Source organism: Cricetulus griseus, chromosome X (assembly GCF_003668045.3).
Source record: "Cricetulus griseus strain 17A/GY chromosome X, alternate assembly CriGri-PICRH-1.0, whole genome shotgun sequence".
NCBI classification, from domain to species: domain Eukaryota; kingdom Metazoa; phylum Chordata; class Mammalia; order Rodentia; family Cricetidae; genus Cricetulus; species Cricetulus griseus.
Window position 1 is genome coordinate 54623942 of NC_048604.1, and position 9628 is coordinate 54633569.

General features: G+C 45.3%; 1 protein-coding gene and 1 pseudogene across 1 annotated transcript; one reads left to right on the forward strand and one right to left on the reverse strand.

The window, feature by feature from the left end:
- Window positions 1-792: 792 nt before the first annotated feature.
- On the forward strand, window positions 793-1152 carry LOC100764913 (histone H2A-Bbd type 2/3). The gene has a single exon (XM_027432941.1). It carries the CDS (start codon window positions 793-795, stop codon window positions 1150-1152), a length of 360 nt encoding a protein of 119 aa, XP_027288742.1.
- A 3996-nt stretch (window positions 1153-5148) lies between these two features.
- On the reverse strand, window positions 5149-5651 carry LOC100764617 (annotated as a pseudogene).
- Between the last annotated feature and the right edge of the window lie 3977 nt (window positions 5652-9628).

The window sequence follows — 9628 nt, forward strand, 5'->3', positions numbered from 1 at the left end:
TGTGGCTGCCGGGTGCCAGAATAGTTTGCCATCGGGGCTGCAGCACTTAGAGAAAGGATTGGAGGAGCACTGGTTCAAGCCGCTGTATAGGTGAGGTGAGACACAAGGAACCTGTGTACCGTGCGCGAGGCATCATGAATCCAGGGTGCTAAGTGACACAGACAGACACGGGTACACTCAAGAGGCCACAGTTAGCCGAATGAGTCCACCTACAGGAGATGTTCAACTCAGACCTCAGCTGATGTGGCAAAAAGCAGAGTAATGGCTAAGGGGCCCCAGGGACAGGGAAAGCTGTAGCTCTGGATTTGCTCGGGATGCCTGGGACTCTGAGTTTGAGTCTCCAGAACTGAGAAGGGAAAAACTCTCAGGTGTACAGTGGTGCCTGGGGTGCTGGGGGCGGAAGGACAAGGAGCTCGTGCTCAATGGGTAGGTGAGGCGAAACTACCTCAGAAGCCGAGGGTTGTGAAAGTCTTGGTTGTTGATGGCACCACTAAGTTGCACCTCCTCAAAACTTTTGTCTTTCCTAGAAGGCCCCTTCTAGAAGCCAGGGTGTGAAGGTGACCACAACGCTCCTAGCGAGGGCTGGTTGGTAGCCATCACACATCACACGTCATCAGTGACGGGAGCAGGAGTGCGGAAGACTGGGCTGCGACCTTGAGGGGTCGCGAGGACACGCTTGGAGACACAGAGTAGACAGTTGGGATCAGCTTGAGGAGCCCAGAACCCAGCAAGCCAGCAGAGAGCAGCCAGGTGGAGCCTAGGCAACCTGTGAGGTTGCACTCTGAGGCCAGTATGCCCAGGACCAGGCAGAGCAGCCGTCGAGGGTCGTCGTCTCGCCGCTCCCGCACCGACAGAGCTGAGCTAACCTTCTCTGTGAGCCTGGTGGAGCACCATCTTCGTGAGAGCGGCCATGCCCGGAGGCTGAGCGAAACAGTGCCCATCTTGGTGACCGCCATCCTGGAGTTCCTGACACGCAGGCTGCTGGAGCTGGCAAGCAACGAGGCCCAACGCCTAGGCGCCCAGAGGCTCATCACCCCTGAAATCCTAGACTTGACCATCTACAACAACGCCCTTCTGAGCGAAATGTTCCAGTTCACCACCATCTCTCAGACGGCCCCAGCTGGACCTCGTCGTCGTCGACGTCAAATCTAGGTACTACCTGATGCTGCCTCTGCTGGCTCTGGGTTGCTGAGTGGCCCATTCACCCCATCTATCTATGCATTGCGCATAAGTCCCATCACCCCCAAACCTTCCCACAGGCCGCCCTGCTTAGCAGGCCAACCTCGTCCCTTCCTTCTCTCCCAGTTGTGTTGTTAATAAACCTTGAGTTCAAAAAACCAACAGGTTTGTTTCCCTGGCTTTTCATTGGGGAATGGGATGCAGGTGGGTTTGGGGTTCGGTGGGGGCAGAGGCTGAGCTCAGCCTAGTGGGAGGAGCATAGTGGGTGGGACTGGTACTGGGGTGCGTGTGACCCACATCTTGCTTTCTCAAGGTATTCCTTTGGTCGTGGGGTGTGGGTAGGTGTGGAATGGAGGAGTGTGTCTGATGTGGGCCTTTTTGGAGGAACACATGGGGTGGGACGGGTACTGGGGTGCGGGTGACCCACAGGCCGCATTCCCAAGCTTTTGTTTTGTCCATGGGGTATGGGGTAGGTGTGGAATGGAGGAGTGTCTGAGGTGGCCCAGGTTGGAAGAACACAGTGGTTGGGACTGGTGCTGGGTCCAGGTTACCCACAGGCTGCTTTTCCAAGCTGTTCCTTTAGTCATTGGGTGGGGGAGGTTTTGGAATGGAGGTCCTTCGGGGCTCACCCTAGTTGGAGGAACACAGGGAGTGGGACTGCTACTGGGGTGCGGGTGACCCACAGGCTGCTTTCCCAAGCTTTTCATTTACCATGGGTTGGGGGTAAGTGTGGAATGGAGGACTGTCGGAGGTGGGCTTAGTTGAAGGAACACAGGGAGTGGGACTGGTACTAGGGTGCGGGTGACCCACAGGCTGCTTTCCCAAGCTTTTCCTTTGGCCATGGGGTGGGTGTAGGTGTGAAATGGAGGAGTGGCTTAGGTGGGCCCATTTGGAGGAACACAGGGGCTGGGACAGGTACTGGGGTGCGGGTGACCCACAGGCTGCTTTCCCAAGCTTTTCCTTTGACCATGGGGTGGGGTTAGATGTGGAATGGCGGAGTGTCTGAGTTGGGATTAGTTGGAGGAACACAGGGGGTGGGACTTGTACTGGGGTGCAAGTGAACCACAGGCTGCTTTCACTCTTCCTTTGGCTATGGGATGGCGGTAGGTGTGGAATATAGGAGTGGTTGAGGTGGGCCCATTTCGAGGAACAGGGGGGTGGGACAGGTACTGGGATGCCAATGACCCACGGCCTGCTTTCCCAAGCTTTTCCCATGGATTTGGGTGGGTGTAGGTGTGGAATGGAGGAGAGTTTGTGGTGGCCCTAGTTGGAGGAACACAGGGGGTTGGCCTGGTACTGGGGTGCTGGTGACCCACAGGCTGCCTTCCCAAGTTTTTCCTTTGGCCATGGTGTGGGGGTAGGTGCAGAACAGAGGAATGTGTGAGGTGGGAGTAGTTGGAGGGAGACAGGGGGTGGGACTGCTACTGGGGTGCGGGTGACTCACAGGCTATTCTCCTAAGCTTTTCCTTTGGCCGTGGGGTGGGGGTAGGTGTCAATGTTGGAGTGTCTGAGGTGGGCCTAGTCGGAGGAAACTAGGGGGTGAAACTAGTACTGGCGTTCTGTGAACCACAGGCAGCTTCCCCAAGCTTTTTCTTTGTCCATGGGGTGGGGATAGTTGTGGTATGGAGGAGTTTCTGAGGCGGCCGTAGTTGGAGGTACACAGTTGGTGGGACAGATACTGGGGTCCGGGTAACCCACAGGCAGCTTTCCCAAGTTTTTCCTTTGGCATGGGGTTGGGGTAGGGGTGGAATGCAGGACTGTCTGAGGAGGCCTTAGTTGGAGGAACAAAGGGTTTTGGGACTGCTACTGGGGTGCCTGTGAACCACAGGCTGCATTCCTAAGCTTTTCCATTTGCCATGGGGGGGGTAGGTGTGGAATGGAGGAATGTCTTAGGTGGGCTTATTTGGAGGAACACAGAAGTTGGGACAGGTACTGGGGTGCGGTTGACCTACAAGCTGCTTTCACAGACTTTTCCTTTGGCCATGGGACGGGGGTAGGTGAGGAATGTAGGAGAGGCTGAGGTGGGCTCATTTCAATGCATAATACCCAGAAACAGAGAGCTATCCAGATGAATGTCAAATGATGTATGGATAACGAAAATGTGTCAATTCACACAATAGAATATTGTTCATCTGTTAGGTAAAACGAAATTATGAAATTCACAGGTAAATGGATAGAGGTAGATAAATTCATCCTGAATGAAGTAACAAAGACCCCAAAATAGAATATTGCTTTTTGTTAATATGTGCATATTATCTTCTATGTCTTTGGTATGTGTACTAAAATCTGAATAACCATAATAGTTAGAACTTAATAAGGTACCAGGGAGAAGGAGAGGATCTTCCATGGAAGAGGAAATAGAATATGGTTTTATTGAGGGATAAAGAAGGAACTAGAATATTAGGATTAAATAGGGACAGGGAAGAGAGTGCAGGGAAAGGAAGAGACACTAAAGATCATTGGAAAAAAAAACGTGGAAATGTATTACTCTAGAAGTTTCCTATATTAGAAGAATATATGAAAGTAATCCAAATAGAGTCACTAGACATTAAGGATGAGAGTGCTCCAAGTATACAATTATGCAATCAAAGAAAATTTTCAGTACCAGGGATACATAACATATTGCTGAGTTGTTGGCCAAAAGAGTCCCATAGTCTTGCCTAGACATCACAGGCTGCTGTATTCCACAACCTTATGGTAAGGGCTTATGGCTGAAGAAAACACTAAAATTTCATTGATCCCAGAGAAATTAACTTGGAACCTAGCTAGAAGGTTCACTTTTACTGACTTTAAGGTGTTTACTCCTTTTTCATACTATGAAACACCTTGGTCTTATGTTACATATTTCACAATTCAACTCTTAAAATCAGTGTTTAATTTAAGAATGCTTAGATACTATAATTGCTTTGGTGGATTTTGACTGCTAGAATTGATATTTGTAGGCTCTCTTGGTTTACTTGAATCACATATTTTCCTGAGTATCTCAGGCAGTAATGAACAATTGAAAACATGTGATTCAAGTCAAGATTTAAATACTATGAGTGTCTAGGATCTATTATATAATTCTTTCCTTTCTATTTTCACAACACACACACACACACACACACACACACACACATATGTAGAGACAGAGAGAGTGTGTGTAAACAAGCACAGAGAACATAATCTAGCTTCACAATAAATTGAAAAGTAAAAGATTTAGGCCTAAAATGACACTAAAAATTTTACAGGGGGCTGGACAATGGGTGAGTGGTTACTAACACTGACTGTTCTTCCAGAGGACCCAGGTTTGATTCCCAGAACATGCAGGTAGCTCATAACTGCCTGTAATTCCTGGGCAAGGGGATCTGATTGCCTGTTTTCAACACCATGGACACAGCACACATCTGGCACACAGACATACTGGCAAAAGATATATACAGTTTTCAAATTTTAAAATAGTGAAATAATATCGACCTTTATGGTTGCTTTTTATCTTAAATTTACAGCACTCATTTGACATGTTATATCACTGAGCTTCTTTATTTAGGGCCAGGTGTATATTTCCTTTACATGTAAGATGGTTCACAAACACAGTACCATGGCTTCGGCACTGTGGGAGATGGGAACATCACTGGCCTCTGAGAGCAAGAGGGTGTTGGCCTAAGTGTACACTGAGAAGGAAAAGGAAGGTGATTTTAGTCTCCTTGTGAGGCATGAAGGGACAGAGTCAGGTCCCCTTCTTCTGCTTCCCCAGCCAGGAAGCCACTTTGGTGAAATAGGTGACATTATTTCATTCATTGTATGTGGTAAAGGGATTGGCCTGGTCCCAACCATTATAGCTAGGTGTAAAAGGTATAGGAAGGTACAGTGTGGATTAGCAAACAAGATGGGGCAGGTGACATCAGAAGCATGTGACTGTTGGGAGCAGTTCCTAAGATTCTAAGCACACTAGTCCTGGCCTAACGGGGGTAGGTGAGATACTGGTGTTTAATGTTTGGCATTGATGATGTCTACAAACTCAGGCTTGACCCACAAGGAAGCCATCCACATCAGGCTGGCTTGCCAGCTCTTTGCAGGTTGCCCCAGACAAAGAACCTCCATAAATGATTCGGGTGCTTTGAGCCACTGCATCAGAGACATTGGATTTCAGCCATCCCCACAGCTTCTCTGTGCTTCCTGGGCTTGCTGATGTGTCTTGCCAGTACCAATGGCCCATACAGGTTCATAGGCCAGGACAACTTTGTTCCAGTCCTTCACATTATCTGCGATGACCTTGGTTTGCTCAAAAACAACCTTCTAGGTGATACCAGCTCCCCTTTCATCTAGCTTCTCCCCAATGCAGGCAATCACTCCAAGGCCCTTGGCTAGGGCATGGGCCACTTTCTGTCCAATCAACTCATTGGACTCCCCAAAGAGGTGCCTTCTCTCCGATTGTGCCCCATCACTGCCCATGAGGCTCCTAAGTTTTTGAACATGCCAGGGCTGATCTCCCCACTGAAGGCCCCATTGGTCACTTTGTAGCAGTTTTGTGCATCACTGAGCTCTTTTTTAAGTTTCAAAAATATAGAGATGTAAACTTTCTACAAGTTTTTACTGTGTTCACTCAAAGTTCAAGATATTGAGTCATGGTAATTGTTCCCATGTCATTGTACCTAAGTGTTATTTTCTGTATACAAAACAATATATAATTCCAAAGCCATAACGTAGAAGGATTAAAAAATGTATCCACTTCATTTTCACATTTTGAAAAATGTGTTATATGCAAAAATTAGTATTCTGGGTATGGAAAGTGTAATGTTGTGTGTGTGTGTATTTGTGTGCAAAAAGAGCCTTTATATTATATTTAATGTTTTAAATACAAAATAAACAGCAGATTTTAAGGAGATAATGAACATATGCTTATTTAAAATTGTGGAGATAATGAGCATATGCTTATTTAAAATTGTATTACAGAATAAAATTATATCGTGACTTCATGAATTTTCAAAAGGATTTTCTTCCAAACCACACTTCATTAATTACTTTTGTTTTATTTTTTAATATTCATGGTAATACCACCAAAGGCAGTGTGGATTCTGGTGTTCTGTGTAACACCTGTGGCCATGTTGATGTCCAAATTTCATCCTGCCACCAAGGCCATATAGATCAAGGTAACTGTCCTGCCACCAGGGTCCATTGTGATATCAAGATCCAAGTTTTTGCTTTTAGCCATTTCTGGGTCCATAGTCCTTCTAAAGCTACTGTCTGTGTGGATGTTCATTACCCATGTTACCACAGGAATTATGTTTTGAACCATTTGTTGAAGTGTGAAAACCATGCTGTGCTGGCCCCATACCTCATTGACCCAAGGAGGGCCAATTCCTGCCTTACCAGAGAGCTAACTCCATTGTTGCCTGGCCCTCAAATAGCAGACCTCGTGACAGGTGTCACAAGAGTGCTGGCTCTTCCCCTTGGGAAAGCTGGTTCCACTCCTCATTATGGACATGGAAGAACTGGATCCACCCCTCACCTAGCAGAGATCCCAGAACTCCAACTAGCTAACTCAGCTACCACCAAGGCACAGCATTCAGTGATTGGAATTGGTTCTCCCCAACATCTACCAAATCTATGATCTGTTGGAGTGTGTGTAGAGACTTATCCTGCAGATCCATAATCATAAGAATTCCACGAGTTGGCCAAAATCAGGGTATCTGAGAAGAGTTTCATGGAAGGTCCAGTATTGATAGTGTAACCAGAAGCTATAGGCCTTGAATACTTTATAGAACAAAAACATATTAGAGAATGAACCTTCACAAATAAGGCTGTCTGGAAAAAAAGGGTATACTGCACTGCATGATACACACAGCTAACAATGCCATTAAGAGAAATGAAGAAATCATGGCTAGGCTGAAAAGATGGAAAAGCACAGTTATTTTTCATTTACTTTTTTGAGAATATTTGTGGGTTAAAATTATTATATGCTTTATCTTGTTTTGAAGCCTCTTAGACTGACTTTATTTCTTTTTTGTAAATTTTTCTATTAGTTCAAATTGGAACAAGCTTGATTCACATGTCAATCACTTCTCCATCTCCCTCCCCTCCCCACACTCCTCCCCTAACCCCATCCACCCTCCACTCCCCAGGCAGAGTAGGGCCCTCGACAGGGGCTCCCCAAAGTCCACCACATCATCCTGGGGTAGTCCTAGGCCCTCCACCATGTGTCCAGGCCAAGAGTGAATCCCTTCATGTGGGATGGGCTCTCAAAGTCCCTTCTTACACCAGGGAAAAATACTAATCCACTACCAGGGGCCCCCTATTATAGTTGAGAAGCCTCCTAATTGACATCCACATTCAGGGGTCTGGATCAGTCCTGTACTGGCATCCCAGACAGCAGTCTGGGGTCCATGTGCTCCCTCTTGTACATGCCAGCTGTTTCTGTGGGTTTCAACTGCCTGGTGCCGACCCATTCGATATTCATTCCACTCTCTCTGCAACGAAGTTCCAGAGTTCACTTCAGTATATATCTGTTGGTGGCTGCCTATGCTTCCATCAGCCACTTGTTGAGGGCTCTAGGATGGCATAAAAAGTAGTCATCAGTCTCATTATAGGGGAAGGGCATTTAGGTTATCCTCTCCACCATTGCCTAGATTGACAATTCGTGTCATCCTTGTAGGTGTCTGGAAATCTCCCTAGTGCCGGATCTCTCCTTGGTCCTATGATGGCTCCCTCTGATATGGTATCACTCATTCTGCTCTCCTCTATTCTTTCCCCAACACAATATTTCTGCTCCTCCATTTCCTCCTCTCCTCTCCTCTTCTCCTCCTCTCATTCTGGAAGCTTCCTCCCCCTACCCTCATGCTCCCAGTTAGCTCAGGAGATCCTGCCCCTTCCCATTTCTGGGGTCCATGCATTTTTCCTTAGAGTCCTTCTTGTTTCCTAGTTTCTTTGGTGAAGAGGATTGTACGCTGGTAATCCTTTACTCTATGTCTAAAATTCATATATGAGTGAGTACATACCATGTTTGCATTTTTGTGACTGGGATACCTCACTCAGAATGGTCTTCTACTTCCATCCATTTGCCTGAAAATTTAAAGAGTCCATTGATTTATCTGCTGAGTAGTACTCCATTGTATAAATGTACCAAATTCTCTCTATCCATTCTTCAATTGACGGGCATCAAGGTTGCTTCCATGTTCTGGCTATTACAAACAGTGCTGCTATGAACATAGTTGAACATATGTCCATGTTGTATGGAATCCAGTTATGCCAGCACCATTTGTTGAAGAAGCTGTCTTCCTTCCACTGTATCGATTTAGCATTTTTGTCAAAAATAAGGTGTTCATAGATGTGTGGGTTAATATCAGGGTTTTCAATTTGTTTCCATTGGTCGATCTGTCTATTTTTGTGCCAATACCAGGCTGTTTTCAGAACTGTTGCTCTATAATAGAGCTTGATGTCAGGGATGGTGATGCCTCCAGAAGATCCTTTATTATACAGACTTGTTTTGGCTATCCTTGGTTTTTGTGTTTTTCCATATAAAGTTGAGTATTGTTCTTTCAATGTCTGTGAAGAACCATGTGAGGATTTTGATGGGGATTGCATTGAATCTGTAGATTACTTTTGGCAAGAATGTCATATTTATTATGTTGATTCTACCTGTCCAAGAGCATGGGAGATCTTTCCATTTTCTGTTATCTTAATTAATTTTTTCTTTAAAGACTCAAAGTTCTTACTGTACAGGTCGTTTACATTTTTGGCTACTGTTACCCCAAGATATTTTAGGTTGCTTGTGGATATTGTGAAGGGTGATGTTTTTCTGATTTTTTTCTCATTGGATTTATCATCTTATATTAGGACTATGGATTTTTTGAGTTAATTTTGTATCCTGTTACTTTGCTGAAGGTGTTTATCAGCTATAGGAGTCCCTGGTAGAGTTCTTTGGGTCACTTATATAGACTATAGTATCATATGCAATTAGTGCAAATTGACTTCTTCCTTTCCAATTAGTATCCATTTGATCTCCTATTCTTGTCTTATTGCTCTAGCTAGAACTTCAAGTACAATATTGAAGAGAAATGGAGAGAGTGGAAAGCCTTGTCTTGATCATGATTTTAGGGGAATCACTTTCAGTTTCTCTCCATTTAGTTTTATGTTAGCTGTTGGTTGGTGTATATTGCTTTTATCATGTTTAGATATGTTCCTGTTATTCCTGATCTCTCCAAGATCTTTATCATGACGGGATGCTGGATTTTGTCAAAGGATTTTCAACATCTAGTGAGATGATCATATGGTTTTTCTTTTTCAATTTGTTTATATGGTGGACTACATTGATGGATTTTCATATGTTGTACCATCCTAACATCCCTGGGATGAAGCCTACTTGATCATAATGGATGATATTTCTGATATGTTCTTGGATTCGATTCACCCATATTTTGTTGAGTATTTTTGCATATGTGTTCATGAGGGATATTGGTCTGTAGTTCTC